Consider the following 19481-nt stretch of genomic DNA (forward strand, 5'->3'; position numbering starts at 1 on the left):
TTGTTGGAAACTGGAAAGGAACGGTAATGTCTGATGCTTCATTGACCCATCCATCCACCCTGATGTCGTCCCCACACTGACTTCTTCCTTTTGCTGCTGTCATAATTACTAAGGCCTCTAGGGCTTTGTCACTTGAACAAAAGACATGTCATTTTGGGGCACTTTCTGAAACAACTAATAATGTCATTCTTCTTGGGAAGACAGTCTTGACTCTTCGTTCAGATTTCCTCTCATGCAACTTCTAGCCCACATTCAATTTTTACAAAAGGTGCAGAAACAGGCAGATTGCAATTAAACTTGCTGATCATATTAATGCTCAAAAAAGGGATGAAGCTTTTGGATTTCAATGACCCCATGGTGTATCCTTAAGTGACACAATCAGGACAAAATTTACATTTTAAGCCTAACTACCAAAAACAGTAGGGTGTTCTTCATTCTCTTCATCACCTTTTGAATTATTATTGAGCGCAGTTGCCTGCTGGGGCCACTAGAGGGACTTAAGACTTTTGCTCTTATCATTTAATTACTATTGATTAATTAATTATTATTCTTTGCCTTTCCCTCCTTTTCCCTCTTCTTTCCCCAACCCCTTTCTTATTTCCTGTTCAGTGGGACGCCATCACGGAGATGGACGAGCATAACCGGCCCATCCATACTTTCCAGGTTTGCAATGTGATGGAGCCCAACCAGAACAACTGGCTTCGCTCCAACTGGATCTCTCGACAGGCTGCCCAAAAGATCTACGTGGAACTTCGCTTCACCCTGCGTGACTGCAACTCCATCCCTTGGGTGTCTGGCACCTGCAAAGAAACCTTCAACCTTTTCTACCATGAGACCGATGAGGCTCACGGTGTCAAATTCAAGCCCCCACAGTACACCAAGATCGACACCATTGCTGCCGATGAGAGCTTCACTCAGATGGATCTTGGAGATCGCATTCTCAAGCTCAACACAGAGGTGCGTGAGGTGGGACCCATGACCAAGAAGGGCTTCTATCTGGCGTTTCAGGACATTGGTGCCTGCATTGCTTTGGTTTCTGTGAGGGTTTACTATAAGAAATGTCCATTCACACTGAGGAACCTGGCCTCATTTCCGGACACAGTGCCTCGTGTGGACTCTTCCTCATTGGTGGAGGTGCGGGGGGCATGTATTGACCATGCTGAAGAAAGAGACACACCCAAACTGTTCTGTGGAGCTGATGGAGACTGGTTGGTCCCCTTAGGAAGATGTGTCTGCAGCGTTGCATATGAGGAGATTGATGGCACATGTACTGGTGAGTTTTTCAACCTTTTTGTCATTCATTTTGCTTTTCATTCATCACTGTATCATATATTGAAGAGGGAACTCCATGTCTCACAATAGGGAGAAACTGGCTCTGGTCTGGAGAGTTGACCTTGTCAGTGATACACTCCAGCTAAAGAGTGTAGTTATGTCAGAATATCAACCTCTGACTTAAAGGTCTAGTGTGTAGGATTTAGCAGCATCTAGTGGTGCATTTGCAGAACTGAAACTTCCCACATGTGCCAAGCATGTAGGAGAACTACAATGGCCAATGTGAAACGCAAATGGCCCTATGTAGAACCAGTGTTTGGTCTGTTCGTTCAGGACTTCTGTAGAAGACTCATCAACAGCTCATTCTACAATAACAAATAAACAACGATAATTGGTTTCAGGTGATTATAAACTAATTAAAACATAGTTGTGAATATTATATACCATTTCTGCCGCCAATAGATGCCCCTTAATCCCACACACTGGACCTTTAAGCATGACTCCATGGCTTTTGTCAGCATGGCTAGTTCCTGAAAAGCTTCAACAGAAAAGGTTTACTGTGCCATTGCCCTGAGTTAATCATTTCCTATAGCCTATTTCCTACACAAAAGTGTACACAAGTGTTTCAGTAATCAGGATATTTGACCCCAACTCAAGGATGAGTGTTATGTTCTTTGAGTGTTTACCATCTGAAAACTGGAATGAATGGCAGTTTTTGAGAATTTACAACCTGAAACTGAGGGTTACAGTATTTTCTAGCTCTATTTGCTGTCTGAAAACTGAGGTGAATTACACTGTCAAGTAGGGAAACTGATATCTTCTGTCCAGACCATTAAACATAAATGCAGCACTATTCTTATTTTTTACCCAAATGCTTTTCTCCCTTGCACACTTTCAGTATATTCCCTCCTTATCTTATTCACAGTCTTCTCTCTGTCCCCATTTATTCATATAATCTCTTATCAACATGGTACGACATACAGTGTAATATAGTACCATGGCCAGGAAGTCAATTCCTTATTTGGTCTACTTAACATACATATTGATGTATCAGCCAGTCATACAGATAAGCAGTGTAGATAGATGAAGTGGTTGATATAATGTCTGCAGGGCTTCATTTCCATTTACTTCATGTGTTATAACAATGGACGCAACAACTACAAATGATATATTATACGTCAGATGCTTTCCATCTTTCTACAACCCTCTATACTCCTCATACTACCACTACTATATTTATACACTGCTGCTGTGCTGTCATACATCAACAGTTTACAAAAGCAAGTTTATCTTTCACCTTCCCTCCTCATTCTCTCCCGCTCCTCATCACCCCTCCTTCATTTTCCTCCGCTCACTCTGTTATTGCCTGCTGCTAACTCTTTGGGGAATAAGATGAGATCTAATGTGAGGGGATTAGAGTGTGTAGGTTTGTTAGTGTGATGGCAGAGACCGCTCCTAATTCTGTCTCAGGCTGTATTAGAGTGTGTGCTATATTGGAGTGTGTGTACACACAGATGCACGGGTCTACATATATTTTTTATTCCGTGACATTAATGTCCCTTTGCTAGACACTTGTCCTGCATTGCCTTGGCCTTTTGGATACTGCAGGGATTCCAAAGAGAACATTTTTGCAAGGCCACGACGCACTCAGCAGTAACTCATGGTTATAGTACATGAAAGATAAGTGGAGGGGCTTGCTATGATAACACAAATCCTAAACAGTGTTATCAAGAAAAGTGAATGCTTGAATGGTTGCTTTTGGGTTTTAAATTCTCCCAAGTGGTTAAAATGACAGACGTATTCTTTTATGTGTTTGTGCTGATGAATGTTAGTCCAGCTTTTGCTTTTTTACTGAGGACGTAAGCATCATGATTTTGTTTCTGTTTGTGTAATATACAAGAAGGCATGCATTAGTGAATTGTTATAAAGTGAAACATAATGCTATGTCTTGTGTTGAAGCTGATGATCAAGGAATCAGAACTCTTTCAGTGGATTCATATAGTGTGCGTGTGTGTCTGTGTGTGTTATTTTTATATTTACAGAGAAATGGAGTGTATGTGATCGTGCAAGTGTGCAGGAATGTTGTTGTGTATATCAGTGGTCTACCACCCGCTGTCCCAGGGGCTACCTTGGTTTGACAGATTACCTCGGCTGGCTTGGTAGCAGTTTGATCCTCAACTCTCTGATATGAGCTTTGGGTTATCGCTGGCAGCACCACTCACTGGGAATGCTATAGTACCAAAAAAAAGAAACATACCTTCATGAAGGTCCAATGCAACTTCTTTTCAAGCCACTTAAAGGCCAGATGTCAGGTCAACTGGTACACGTGTCTATAATGTAGAGTAGATAAATCTGCAATCTACAAGTTAGGGCTGTACCCAAATATTCGGATATTCGAATATTCGTTTCTATGGGTAGGTATTCGTTATGAAAATTTGGTATTCGATATTCGTTTTTTATTTACCCTTTTTTAATAACATATTTTTTTGGTGCTAAATGTAGTCTTTTTGTTGGTAAATGTAGGTTATCAATAAAAATCAAAACCTTTAAATTGCATTGTTAAAAATGTGAAAATATAGTATAGCCTACTGAGCTTGTGCATACGGCACGCTTGAGCGCATCCGTCTGAGGCTGTGGATCAATGCCAAGTTTTACTACTTTATCACTATTCCCTCTAACTCTAACTCTAATTTAATATGAATTATGGAACCATTTTTGTCAACGTTTGTTTCCCCCGTTTTGTACAATAAATTATTGTTTAAAGTTTCAACAAGTTTCTTTTGGATTGCGTGACACAAGCGTGTTTTGAAAACGACCACGGACTGTCACCTGCTCAGCCAATAATGCCAAAATATCATTTACAGACCGATTTAACAGACGATCACTGCTGCCCGACCCGCAGGTCCATTTGCGGGTCCCGCGGGTTACGGGTCGACCCGCGCATCACTACTCAGCTCAGTCTATAAAGCTGTACACAACAGTAAGGCTATAGACATTATATTCTATTCAGGCCGGCAGAACCAGCAGCGCATCGGCTCTACAGTGCACGGCACTGCTGATTAACCATTTTATTGCAGCACAGAGTGTCTGCCAGCAACCAATTACTTGCAGAGGCTTCCTACAACTTGTTTCAACGGTTCCGATTTAATCAGAAGACAAATTAAACAGGATGACTAGCCAATGTGAAAATCAAAAGAAAGCATAGAATAATGTACTGAAGGAGACTGTTGTGCCATCACATTTTTTTGTGGTTTGAGAGCAAAGGTCTGGTCGCCGCTGTGCAAAACTCTACAATACAATTAGGTCCGAAAAAACCCCGTAGATGGTTTTAATCTCCCATGCTGCCGGATTGAAGATGTGTGTGTAGCATCCACGTTTAAGAACAGCGATTCCCAACTGGTGGGTCGTGGTCCAAAAGTGGGTTGTAGGCCCATACTGAATGAAACGCAAGTGACTCGCAATCATGACTTTGATTTTAAGTACAGTAACTTTTCCACACAAAGCTTTTAGTTAAAAAGGCTGTTTTCTGCTGTAGTGTGAGTGCAAGTGACCAACCGACAGCTACTTGACAGAGATGGCAAACTAGCTCAACGACATGTCAAAACACGTATGACACTGGAAATATTAAACTGTGGGACCTTAAACTAATGACTAAGGAGAAATCTGGACCCCATGGCTGAACCATTTGGGAACCACTGTTGTAGAATATGCAGTTTCTTTACAGCAACATCCATATTTAAAGCATTGTATACTGTCATGACTATATGAGTCTGGATAGACATGGATGTAAACTGTAACTGCAGCTTGACTGGTTTGTTGGGCCATACAACCGTGAGGTGGTATTTCTAGTTGATTTTCCTGTAATTCCAGTGCTGATTCTATGGAAAATCACATTGACTCTGTTTAAATGTATTTAACAGTACCTCTTTTTAACTATTGCAGAAGTTCTTTTATTACAACCTTTTTTTTTGGTGGCATCTCTCCAGTTCTTGGTTGTGTGCCAGAGTATTTGCACACAGCACAGCACCTGCCCTTATGTATTGTTTAGGAGACATTACCTCTGCTAAAAACAAACAATCAGCCACGTGCCTCCAATTTATGATCAAGAGGGATTCATTATTCAGTACACCTGGGTTACAGCAGAATTGGATAGTTAAGAACTAAGATTCTAAGATTGGTCCATCTGGGGTTGATTTCTCTTATTTTTTCTCCTGACATAAAATTAAGAAAGAATATAAGAGCATGTTGCAGCATGAGGTCCATTACATTATATATGGTGCTACTTGATTGACACTGATTTTAACACCTGCAAGCGCTTTAAATTCAGTGCAAACACTTTAAAATAAAATAAAAAAGATGCTGGCACTTACAGAAAGAAAGGTGCCAGTTTGACACAAATCTTGTCTGTATCAGGCTGTAATTTGTCAGATTTAAATAAAGTCAGTGTACACTCACTTTGCTTTTACCAGAATGAACGAGATGCAGAATAGATGGAAGTATCAATGCAAATTGAATGACAGTGCAATTTCGTTCCCCTCCACAAAATGATGCATCCACCCAACACCACCACAAACTACAGCCCCGCTTAGTGCTCTTTTGAAAAATGATTTCAAGACTATTCAATGCTCTTCTCCCACCATCCAGAACCAGATGTCCTTGTACAGTTGATTACGATTCATCTTGTGACACGGGTCGGCGTGGTTTCCCAGCTGCATGCACAGCTGCATCGCAATCAACGGGCCAGGGGTTGAACTGCAGCTGTGATTAGAGCCGGACTGTACCAAAATGGTTACTTGATTTCATGTTCGTCCCTTTTATTATATTTCCCTATTTTTATATGTAATTGTTGCGTGACAGAAAACGCTTAGTAATGATGAATAAACTCACTCTTGAGGACTTGGAGGGGAAAACAGAGTGAGCTTGCTTTTGGGACAGGTTGAAATGTGATGGTTTGATGTGATGCAACCTACCTTGTAGACCAAAGAGTTCATTTTGAAAAACACATTTTAAAAATGTAAGCATACAGTGTACTAGTATGATACAGAGTCTAACAATTAAAAGGCAAGAACTATTTTAAATGTGTCTGCTTCACCATCATAGTTTTGTTGAACAGCATTTGTGCTCTTTGCCATTTGTAATTATAAGCAACCACAACATGGTCACCAATCAGCATCCCTATAGACCCAACAGACTACAATAATTTGCCTTCCCTTCTCCCTCTTCCCTCCCTTCTATCCTTCACCCCTCGCTCTCTAAGAAGCAGATTTCACAGTTGGGTTAAGTTTAGCCCTTTGGGCAATGTGATGGCATTTTACTGCAATGTCAGCCCTGAAATGCAGCCCTTGCTCATTGTTCCAGGATTCAAACAGGCGTCGTTATTAAAAGCCTCCGCACAAGGTACCACTGGAGCGCCTTGGGCATTGAAGGAGAAAGACTGAGGTGGCTTGCTAAAGCTAATACTTCAATTCCCAGTTTACAAGCGACTGGTCCTTTAGATGCTGTGGCTGCTTGACTAGGCTTGAAAGAAATGACAGGTTTGAATGATCTGTGATATCAGTCAAATACCATCGTTGATAAGTCTTTTTAAAAGCACAGCACTGACCTTTGTTCTCCTCATCTGTGGTTGCTTATGTATTATGATGTGGGATTTAATCGTTATGCAGCTCATGCACTCACTGTAAGTCGCTCTGAATTAGAGCAGAGGTTAAAGCCAATACTGTAACTCTTAAATGCATGTTAAATAGAAGTGTTTTTGTTTCCACTGTGGAGGTGTTGAAAAGGAGAGAGGGTAAATGTTGAATAATCTTATGTAGTTAATGTATTTTTACTCTTTAATTACAACAGATTCCTGTGAATTTTGTTGTGGTATGAGCAGAGGTGTGGGCCAAAGTTCTCCTTAGCACATTACTGAGTTCAGGTCCCACAAATGGCGCTGCGGATCAGCTTAGTTTTTCAATTCTTTTCATGAGATAACCCCAACACTAACCCAGCTCCAAATATGTGACAAACAAACCTTCAAGTTCTGACTTGCAAACCTTTATTTATCCCAGAGAAAAGATGAGCCGTGTGAAGTCTGAATAAGGGGCTTCAGCTCCACTGGGGTAGGAAAAAAGGACAAGCACTTCACCCAGCTAAAGCCAAATAATCTTTCTTCTCTAATTCAGACCCAGTGCTTTTGGTCACAATAGTACTCTAATCCCCTATTCATTTCCTGGATGAAGATTGGAGTGTCAGTGTGCTGCAGTAAGGCTGAAGTTAATCAAACCTATCAGCTAACAATAACCCCTATAACCCACGTTCTAACAGGCATGCTCCCCCATGTACAGATTTAGGCTGGCAATGTCGTCATATTAGCACCCATTTTCTTGTTTTATCTTCTTGAAGGACAGTTTTATGAGTGCTAATCTACAATTATCAGTGTGGTTATGAGACGAAAACATTAAATGTCATGATGTAATCACATGACAGCGGGTGGCTTTGTGGTACATAAGGCAAAGCTTCGATGTGGAGTTTTTAACCACTATTAGCACTATGAATACTGTATGTCATGATGAGTGGGCCGCTATCTTGATCGCTCTTATGCAAGCGCATGAGGACATGTGCACACAAGCATGCAAGTGATGCAATACACAGGCCTGCCAGTAGTTCCTCTCTCTTCCACTGATCTAAAGGAGGCAGTGATGCATCAGTTCTGAAATGATCTATAATGCAGCTTTGGAGTGTGAAGATTAGATAGAAGGAGACTGAAATGTTTATGAAGAGAGCACTTTTTAGAAAAATAAATAAATAAAAGAACTTTTGTGCAAGTTGTGTTAGAATTAATCCACAGACCAGTACACAGGCAGAGTATGTGTAAAAAGTAAGTGTGTGTGTATGTGTGTGTACACTAATGCACCCTCTTGAACAAAAAGTTTCAGAAATAACAACGTCATTTGAGACACCGTCTTCAATCATGATGATGCAACAACACAAAGTCATCATGCTGTTTCTTTGTATTCACTGTGGAGTGACTCTTGTGTTATATGAATGAATGAAAAGGAGACTTGCAGAGTGGACTGAACACTCCAGAAAGCTTGTCTCAGTCTCTGAGTGATTTAATTCTGCTTTAGTATGTAACTGCATTGAATGAATGACTGGTGAGTCATGTTCAGGAAAGCAAACTCCCCCACAGTAATTCCTGGGCCACCATAACCTAATACCACGAGGTCAGGGACTTTTGAAAGGCCAGGAACTGTGACAGAGGAAAAAAATGTAGACTCTGGTTCCTCCTTTCAAAATGCAGGTAAACTTCCTGAGCTTGTCTTTAGGGACACTGGAAAACTTTTTTCTGTGGAAACAGGCTATAAATGTACGGTATATTTCCTATTTCTGAGTGTGTGGCTGAACACTTTCTTGCAGTAGTTATTCCTGTGTCATTTCTCAGCTTGCTTTTGTTCGAGACAAATAAAAATGCTATTTTCTTTGTATTCTCTCTTTCTCTCTTAGTGACTGTCGCTTTCTTTCTCTTGTGCATATGTGGCCATGATAGAAAGCTTCATGACCCCTTTGACAGTCACATGGCTCAATGGATAGTAGTGCTAAGGAACTCAAGTTTAACAGGAGCAATTCATTGTTTTGGCTGAGATGGACGCACACCAATGGCCCCTCATTGGGGAAATCTAGTGAGGCCAGTGGATATTCGGGTAAAGACTTCCTCTTCAATGGGCCACTTGTTGTTTACAGTTTGATTAGCAACTTATGACAGCTCCAGACAACATCTAAGCTAATCTCAATAAACAAATATCTGCATATGAATGCAGATAATTTTGTAAAAAGCTAATAAAAAACGAAATGTCTCAACCTGTCAGATGATAGCCGATGGACTCTGAGACCCTGCTTAAGCATGAGTTGCCAATACAAACCTGACTACGAACAGGAAGTAGAATGCTTCTGATAACAAAATCTTAAAGTATTACCAACAGATTGCTTACATATGCAGATATCTGTTCATAGAGATGAGATGTATGTAAACACACAATACATTGGACCATTTAGACCCCAGCCCTGCCCTGCAGTTGCTGAATAAGTAAGAAGAATTATTACTATTACAAGTATAGCTCTCTTTGCTTCTGCTGCTGCTGTCTTTTTGGGAACACCTGCCATACTCCTGTTCAACAAGTGATGATGTCAGTACCTTCAGTGTTGGCATTCATTTCTTTCATTAAGCATAGGATGCATTAAACTTGGCTGTATATAAAACATAAGGTCATATGACCATCTCAGTCCGAATTGGTTCATATTAATCAGTTAATTAACACAAAATCCATCACATGGAGGCTATATTATCTGGAAGCCTTGTTCCTATGTGATGTATATTAGGATTTGGGATTAGGAATATTCTGTACTTTTGCAGTTTCTTTATTTTGGATTTCATTATTTGCATTACATATGTTGAGCTCTTTGTTGCTAATTGTGGTTAATGTAGCTTTATGGAGTAGAATATAGATTTATGAACAGTGTTTCATATGTTGTACATTCCCTCCCTACAGAGAGGTAGCAGAGGCAGTGAGGAAAGAGCTGAGGGAGGCAGAGAAAGAGGTTCTTCTTTAGAAAACAGCCAGCAATTTATCTCCATTAAATACTTTTGTCCTCATACTTCTTGTTACAGTTAGAGGTGAGCATTGCTGTTTGGACTGTAATATGAATATTTTGTTTTATAAAGTCTGCAATGTGGCATAATCGCTTTGTTTTGACATGCGTGTCAGTGGCTATTGTGTGGTGCTGACTAAAATATCCTATTGTGATTTATATTTTCTTTCAGGTACATAGTTAATGGGGAGGTTAACATGTCTATGACATATGCATGATGTCATATTACAACATACTGTTATTTAATAAAGGTATATAGTATAGTTTATATTTCCGCATCCTCCTTGGCAATCCTCCAGCAGTCTTGGCTACAGGCTTGTATGGCTATGTCTAAATATAGGCCTGCTCACAGACACACACACACACACACACACACACACACACACAAACAGACCAAAACATCAATAAGAGCAATCCTTGGTGTTAATGCAAGAAGACGCCTCGCTCCACCTAAATGATTGGCACACACATTCATTCAGTCAGTATCTCTCTCTCGGTCCATCTTTCCCCATCTCTCCATCCCTCTCATTGTAAGACAATCTAGCTGATGCTGTTACCACTCAGTGTTTTACAGCAGGTCTTGTGTGTTTGCCGGGCTCTGTGTAAGAGCTCTCTGCAGTGCCATGAATAATGTAATCACAGTGTGTTTGTGTGTGTTTATTTATATGTGCGCGCACCGGCATGTTTGTAGCTGGGCGCTATTTGTTATACGCCGAACAAAAGTGGTTCTCCCCTGTGTTAGTGCGCAGCAAAGTAAGAGCAATCTATTTACATTTTAAACTAATGCTTTGCCACATACATTGAGAATTACTGTGCACCCCTCGTATTAAAGAATGATGAATACCCCCAAGGAATGAGAATAACACAACATGATGTGACATTTTGAAACTTGACTTGTGCTATTTTCAAGTCCATTCAATTTTAAAAACAAAACACAAAGGGTTTCACGAGTTTGTTTTGTTCTGTTTTTTTAGGACCCAAGACTGGGTTGCTCTGTTGTGTTCGGAAGTGGAAGTTGTCCATGTTCGCCATCATTTTCTGGCCTCTTACCTCGAAATCAGAGATGATTTATTACGTTAATTTGAGATCACAATTAATTGCTAAATGTTAAATGGTGCTGATAGTTTTGTAAGCCTTCAGTGTTGAGCTAACAGTTTGCAAGGTCCAGCATGACACTGGATACACATCAGGTGTCTAAGGTGGGCCACCCGTAAGTAATTGGGCAGCAAACAGGAGCAGCTGTATTAGTCTTAATTGGCATGCTGGTATACACATCCTGAAGAAAGTTTCACTTATAAGACATTTTCAATTACAGCTTGAAGACAGTCAGACAACAATTACAGCACATATCCTTCAACCTGTCAGCCCACCAAATGAGATGTCACACACACACACACACACACGAGAGGGAGGCTGCACTGAAGAAGAAGCGCATAATGAATCACATGAAACACACACGCCGAGGCAAAGGCACAACAGCCCATACCACACATTAAACCACCTGGCATCTAAAACAACAAACACGAAGCACCCAAAAAGCCTCGAAATGCACTCGAGCATTCACAGCGGAGTGTTAATGCAAGAGACAACATTTTGCTCTCACAAAACATGCTCTAACAAACACACACAAGGAGACACACCAGGGGGCTCGGGCTGGCATCAGCAACAGAGCTGTTTACAGACGGGCCACACTGCAGGGAGACACTGTGACATTTCAGAAAAGGATGGTTTTAGTTTAACAAGCATGGCCCTTCAGGCTTAATTGGGAGTGTCTGGAGAGAGAGAGACAGAGAGACAGAGAGAGAGAGGGTGTGTGTGTGTGTGTGTGTGTGTGTGTGTGCCGGTAGTGGATCGGAGATTGTCAGATAAATTTAACCCCACTTCATTCAGCATCAACAGACACACTGCCAGAGTTCTGAAGGACATGTCTCTTCCTAAGGGCAGAGCCGAGGTATATCAAAGGCGGGGTCTTGAGTTTCTCCTTATCTAGCATGAAGACAGCTCTCGGGGGTGAATGCACAAAAGGATTGTGCGGCTTTTGCGGCCAGTAAACAAATAAGACAAAAAGAAACTGTTTCATTTTCAAAGCACCCGCAAAGAGTGAAATGCACCCCTTGCTGCGCTGGCAAGCAAATAGCTTCTCATAGCTCCCGTGCTATTTGCACCTATTTAAATGAGGTAATATGCATGCATTTGGCGCAAAATTGGCTCCTTTCTATGCAAATCAGCCTCATTGCAAAACCAGCCTCATCACAAAGATCACAGCTAATAGTTGCACACAGTTAGAGGGGAATTATTAGCGGTGATATGTGAAGTGCTTCTGCATCTCGTCGGTCAGGACCTGTAGCTCACAGTCTGAAAACCCCAGTTTTCTTTCTCTCTCTGTCATCGTTCTGTCTACTGTATCTCTGGTGCAAGGGCAACATTTATACTTTGCCACATGGATAGTTGCAATTAGGACGTATTTGCACTGCAGTGTCACTAGCGCATTATCTCCTGTGAATCGGACCTTGAGAGGAAGGAAAGTGATTGCAAGTGATGAGCAATTCATTGTGCTATCAGCGGCCACAATCCAACCTTTGTGAGTTCACCTTTTTTCTTCTCAATCACATTCTCAAACACCATATCTGTTCCTTCTTATTGAAGGAGAACATTTCTAAATTTCCCATCCTTTGAGTTTTTAAACTCAGTCTTATGGACTTTATACTTACATTAATGCAAATCATACGGTGCAGCTGAACTTGAAGGCACGACTTTTGTTTGTTGTCTACACAGTCATTGTATTAGCATTTGCTTCTGCAGCGATCACAAATAATATAATTGAAAGCTCTTTGAACGCCGACGGTATGCTAATACATATTTCCCCTGAGTTGTCATTAAGCTCAGTGTACCACTGAAAGGCGTGGAGTTTCCCTGCCAAAGGCTTGATGTGGCTTGAATTGTGCCCAGTGTAAATAGTTGCTGTCAGCCCACTGCTTCTTTGTCTGTCAATACATGCTGTCAGCATGCACAGCGAATAATCACTGAAAATGTAAAACATTCATTAGCTATTATTCCAAATCAAAACATTTAGTATTGCATGTGAGTAATCATAAATTTGATTAATGTGACAACACAGACGTGTGTGGTTGAAAGAACACATGATAATGCGAGTTGTAGCCATAGCTTTCTCATGACTGATATCCCAAAACTGGACGTGATCATTGTTTACCTGCAAATATTAATTAAAATGAAAGAAAAATAGGCTAATTGCTTTGACTAATGTTTAAAAATGCAAATATCCATCTTAATTTTAAAGGACTAGTGTGTAGGATTTAGGGGGATGTCTTGGATATGGAATTTAATATCAATAATTATATTTTCATGAGTGTATTATCATCTAAAACTAAGAATTTATGTGTTTTCATTAGATTAGAATGAGCCCTTAATATCAATCTAGGGAGCCGGTCTTTGTCCACGGAGTGCCCCATGTTGCACTGCCTTGTTTCTACAGTAGCCTAGGATGGACAAACCAAACACTGGCTCTAGAACGGGCGTTTCGGGTATTTACATTGAAACGGCAGCTAAAATTTAGTGACGTGAATGCACATGAAGGTCTAAATCCTACACATTAATCCTTTAAGTTGTGCTGTTCTTCGCTCTTCATTTCTTTATTCAGATTCAATCAATGCCTTGTAGTGAGGTATATGGAGTAGATAGACAGAGCTAAGAAGACTGGGTCTGAATGTTTTCTGGCCCAAAAATGATCCCCAGAGATTACCTGTTGCAAATGCATATACAGAGTGGCCATAATCTCCCTGCACTATTTGTTTGTCAGGAGGCTGTATGTCTTGTCTTTAACTTAGAATAAGTCTTTTAACATAAGTCTGAACTGACTAGTGATTGCTTTTTTCTCTCGATGATGTGGTCTTCCTGCAGACCTTGACTGTATTCTGGCCATGTGGAACTCCTTTGTCCCACTGATAGGTGTTGACCATGCAGTAGAGATCAATGGCCTCTTGGCATAATGAAAAATGGGTGCCATCTGGAGCAGGCCAGGGAGGTCATCATGTGGGCTGCAGTGAGTGGAGGGCGGTGGGGTCTTGTTCATGAACTCAGTGGTCATCTTCCTACTCTGTCTGCAGCCTGATTTCTCCACCTGCCACTGATTCACTCACTGACACTCCACTGGTGTGGAAGGCAGACTCAATGAATTGCCATCACACAGAGGGGGAAAACAGATGTGAGCCCAGTGTTGGTGACAAGATTATAAACCAACAGCAAAGTGTGTTAGGTAGCAGAATATGTACAAAATAGAAGTAGTTGACTCTAACACTGGTGCTGTGACTACACCATCCATCATTGGCTCTTTCCTGAAATAGGAGCTGACCTGTATTCTACAGTTTGCCTTGACATATGTATCTTATCTTGCTTTTTATAGAGACCAGTGTTAATTAGCCACTGTGACATCCTTCCTTCCTGGCAAGTGTTATTCTTGCCAACACGGCTAGCTTTTGAGCACAAAACGTGTGCTGGGTGACCGTCCTTAAATTCAAGATGCAATAAAACAATGCTGTGGCTAAATTCTTAGGAATCTGACTGGATGTACTGTACTGTACATTCTGTTCTGTGTGATGCAATGACCTCCAATCTAGATCAAAGTCTAGGTAAAGAGGCTGAGCACCCCTGAGTCCATGCTTATCTGCCCTTGTGAGGACCCACTTTTGACAGTTCATTGTTCTTATGAGGACATTATGGCAGCTTTTCACATTAAGAAGAAGCAGAGTTAGAGATTAACCTAATGGCTGGAGATAATTAGAGTTACAGCATATTAGGGCTGGGGTGGGGTTAAGGTTAAGTATTTAGAAAAAAAATTCAAGTTTGACTTTAGCATTTAAGGTTATAATCAGTTTTGGGCTTGTAACTCAAAAAAAAAAAGTAATTTATTGCTCAGTACTTTTTACATTTGTGAAAGGTAATTTATGGTTAACTTGTTACTCCCTGCCAACAATAATTCGTTACACTTCTCATTAATTATTTTTCTGTGAGACCCCACAAAATTGGTCCTCAAAATTTAGATTTGCATGTGCGCCTCTGTGTGACTGTCAGCCTGATCTTTGGTTAGTGCAGCTAAAGCTATATAGCCCGCAAATGATTTCTTTCCTGTGGGTCTTCTGTTGCCTGTGACTGGTATTTTGTCAAGGCTCTGTCTGAAAGAAGGAGAGTCAGTCATGGAGATCAGGCAACATTTTATCCACACATATCCAGCCACAAGCTTCGTTAGCTCTTTGTTGCTTGTAGCCTGCAGTCGTCCAAGATTAAAAATCCACTTTTGGTTGTTTAGCCAGTGTAGGTCCACAGCCATCCTCCACGGCCGAGGAGGGCTCAGCTGTATTTCCATGAGCCTCGCATTATTGTGCTGCCGTAGTCGGTGTTTCAGACTGCAGGTTGGAGATTGTGTTTGTCACAGTGGTACCTTGAACAACGATGTTCTTGTAGTCTCTCCTCCTGACCAAATTAAAGTAATGGAAATAAGGCTTGGGCGGTATATGCTTTTTCATATTGTCATACCCTCCTAAAATTCCACAGGGGTATACAGTATGAGCATGCAGCACTGTAGGCTAAATTTAATTATAGGGTTATTGAGATCAAAAAAATGTGGTTTCATTCTAGGTTTTGAGGGGTGGGACATTGGATTTTAAAATAAATATTTGGTAGTTACAAATATTGAAAAAACAACTATGTGTGTGTTTGTCTAGAAGATCTACTTTGAGTGTTTGACATTTGACTTGATGTGATAATAACAGAGTTCTGAAAAACAGCCATAAACAAGCTTAGATTCTGTAAAAAAAAAAAAAAAAGATCAAAATGAATAAACACAATCAAACAATCAGCGGCAAGCTACAACACAAAACACTGAAAACAGTCTAGGAACACAGTGTCTTGTCTGAATCAAATGTGTCGCACTGACAGAGCTGGAGAGGAGAAAAACATGATGATATGTGAGTGTGTGTGTTCATATGCATGGGCATGTTCTTTTATGTGTGTCTTACACAGCTATCTCTGTTTGCTCATTTACATTGTATATCAATTACATTCCTCTAAATTGGTTGTGCTTTACCTTCCTGTGTCTCTCTTTAAATCAGTCACTTGATGAGCATTAGAGGCTCTCATGTTGTCGCTCTTCAAGCTGTAATTGAGAACAAATGTGGAGAGGGAGAGTGTTTAATTGGGGTTGTCAAGCAGGGGGGCGGGCTTATTGGGCACCTAGAGATCTCCTCATCTCTTTGCATTTTAACAGTTTAAAGAATAAATTATGCAGATTGCAGTTTTTTGTGAGTCCTAGTTGCGATGTGAACTTGCGGTGACTTCTGCTTGGCTTTTTCCCCCCCTTCGCTCAGAGTTACTTCAAAGCCGGGAAGTGATCAAAGACAGTTGGAAAAAAATAAATTCCCCAACGTACCGCCACTCTGCATACATACATACAGCTCCTGCCTGTCTCGACACCGCATACTCTCTCACTCAGAAAACAAAAGCAAGCGACACCGTGTGATGTTTCTCTTTCCCTTTTTTTTTTTTGTCTCCTCGAGCACAGTCCTGTCAGACATTGCAACATTTCAATTGATTTCCCTTTTTTCTCATGTGTGTGTTCTATTTTAGTACGTAAGAGACCAAGAGACTGAATTAGTCATTAAAGGGTATGTATAGCACGACATGGCCCAGATAAGACATCACAGGGCTGGATTGAAGAGCAGACTTGTCATAAATGAAAGTACATTTTAGGAGCTGGAGACAGCTCCTCTCCAGCAAAAAAAGAGAGCGAAAAAAAAAGAGAGCGAAAAAAACAGGGGTTATCGGGGGTTCAGCATCAATGATGACTGTGTTTCGTCTCAGTGGCAGTTTGTTTATCCTGCAGACATAATGTAAAAGAGTTTATACTTGTGTGTCCAATAATTAAAATATATACATGTTTCATCTGCCATGTAAAAAATGAATGATTTATAAGCAGCCCTCATTAGCGAGAGGGGTGGAGACAGGGTTTTGAAAGTTGTTCTAATTAAGATATCACTATCACTATCCAGATTTTTCTCATGCATACTGATGCATGAGCCAGGGTTTCTTGACTCCTGACACATCAACACAATTACCCATCTAGTGCACAAGCTAGCTCCACATCCGTACACACAGATCGGTGACCTTGGCCAATGTCAGCACCAACCTGTTCAAGAAAACATCATTTTTTATTTCCTCAAGGCAATGTTTTTGTCATTTTAGTGCTAAGATGTAGCTGACTGTTATCATTTTGGCTTTGAAGTAACTTTTGATTAATAGAAGTATATTTTACAGGGGTCCCACAGTCATGGAAAACCTAGAAAAGTTATTGAATTTGATCATCTAATTTTCCAGGCCTGGAAAAGTCCCCAAATCCTTAAAAGATTTGGAAAAGGAATTTTGTTGCATTTAATGAAATTGCTATAGTAATCTGCCATGGATAACCTTCAATGCAATGTATCATACAGTGAATTTATTCACTGCACCTACTCATCGATGCCACGATAAATATCAAAAAAACAGAACTACTACTTTATTAAAACTGTTTCAAACTTTAACTTTAACTCTAACCCTAACCCTCTCCACACACGACTCCTACTACCTGACTTTTTGAAAAGCCGAGGTGTTGTGGCTCCAGCAGCACTTGTAGAAGATTGATTCTAGCAAAGACGATGGAGAACAGGCGTTCTTCTTTGGCACTCGTCCTCGGCACTGAGTGACGCGCGTATACTGCCCCCGTCAGTTCCGACAGGAATCGACACGGCCCACTGAGGGCAAAGTTGTATCCGGTACTTACAGTACTGAAAAAAAAACAGGTATCGACGTATTTTTTGGCATCGACTTGGTACCGAAGTATGGGTTCTCATGACAACCCTAGTTTGAATAACACTGGGCAAGTGGGGCAAGAAAAATAATGTTGTGACAGTGTGATTTAATATGTAAGGTCATGAATCACAAAGTTTTCAAGTTTGCAAATTGTACCGCATTTTTAAGATGAAGCAATTGACATGGGCAGATCAGACCATTAAACTGTCAGTTTAAGTGCTCTGAAAGTGGAGCACGGTATTTGAAGGTACAGAGCAGTCTTTTTAATTTATTTTTATTTTTTTTCAAAGAAATAAACCCAAGAGCCAACCAAACCATCAGCTGTCATTTCCCTGCATTGGGAGCTCAACTGCTCCATGTCCACAGACTGCCTATGATAAAATAATTAACATTTGAAGTAAAGTATACTATGCAGTGATGATTGTGTTATATGTTATGAATAGTCACGGAAATTTTATTATGCATCCTTGAAAAGTCATTGAAAAGTTTAAAATCCTGTTCTTGAAAATGTGTGGAAACCCTGATTTTAAACTCAGATTATTTCCTTATTGTTTGTCACATGCAGATATCAGTGTCACATTTTAACGAAACGTAGGACTGTAATTAATCTCCTAGGTTCTTGTTGAAAGATGATACATTTGTTACAGCAAAGTCACTCTGTTTTCTTGTCCCTAAAAGCGATGGTCTTTTTTTGATGCTGTCACATACCAGTGCAAACGCAGAAGCAATGGCACTCTCGTTGGCCGCTTGTTGATTTCTTTGCACCTGCACCGCTTTTCTGGCTCCAAACAAACCTACTTGCGCCAAGGTGGGAGGAGTGGCACTGATGAGGTTGTGTTCTCGCAGAACAGACGGTACAGGGCTATTTTGGTTGTCATTCTGGCACTGAATTGTACTTGTGTTTCCACCTGCTCCAACCACCCCTACTCAAAAATGCAAGTGTGAATTGTAGTTTTTTGTGGCTTGGTTTTATTACACAAACACACGTCTAAACAATCACAACACATCATTTATGTGTGTAATTTAAATCCTTTGACATGGTGTCGAAATGTAATGGAAACTGACCTGCTTTTCTTCAAAAATACTGGCAAACTATCCGGAGCTCGTATTAAAAGAATCGGGACATTTTAATTTCAAGCAAAAGTCGAGGCTCCCTTTCCTCTAGATAATCAAAAATTCTTTTTTGTCGTGTCAATGCAGTTATTAAGGTGAGTCTCACTGTAACTGCAGTGATGACTTTAGATTTTGGCATTGAAAATAAACTCTGCACTGAAAAAGGAAACACTGGCATCAAAACACTGTAAAAAGTTATGCTGGCATTGAATATTTCCTCTTTCAAATCAGGTTTTGTTTTCAGTGCCAGATGAAAATCTGATGAAATACTTTGCTGCATTTCATATGTTGCCATTTGAAAAAAAATATGTGTATCTATTTCAACTTTCAAAAAATGTCAGCGCAGTGACAGTACTTTCACCCCGTTGATACTCTCCCTCACCCCATGAGAGGCAGATGACCCCAGGGTACGAAAGGCTTTAACTAGCAGTAGGTGTCTCTCAATCTGCCGGACTGCAACAGCCAAGCTTGTTAGTCACACTGGTGGAATTGCACACACACACACACACAGGCACACAGTCTCTGTCACACACACACACATGCACAGTGTCCCGTGGATAGACTTAATCCAGCCATTGAGTGCGGCAAGCAGCGATAGCAGAACTGGGTCA

The 19481-nt window shown here is 40.6% G+C and overlaps 1 protein-coding gene across 1 annotated transcript in view; it reads left to right on the plus strand.

The window, feature by feature from the left end:
* LOC126393564 (ephrin type-A receptor 6-like) overlaps positions 1 to 19481 on the plus strand; it is a 226335-nt gene that overhangs the window by 51585 nt on the left and 155269 nt on the right. Inside the window, exon 3 of the mRNA XM_050049776.1 lies at positions 610 to 1273. Coding sequence (XP_049905733.1) covers positions 610 to 1273 — 664 coding nt within the window. The remainder of the gene's footprint in view (positions 1 to 609; positions 1274 to 19481) is intronic.

This window comes from Epinephelus moara, chromosome 7 (assembly GCF_006386435.1).
Source record: "Epinephelus moara isolate mb chromosome 7, YSFRI_EMoa_1.0, whole genome shotgun sequence".
NCBI lineage: Eukaryota > Metazoa > Chordata > Actinopteri > Perciformes > Serranidae > Epinephelus > Epinephelus moara.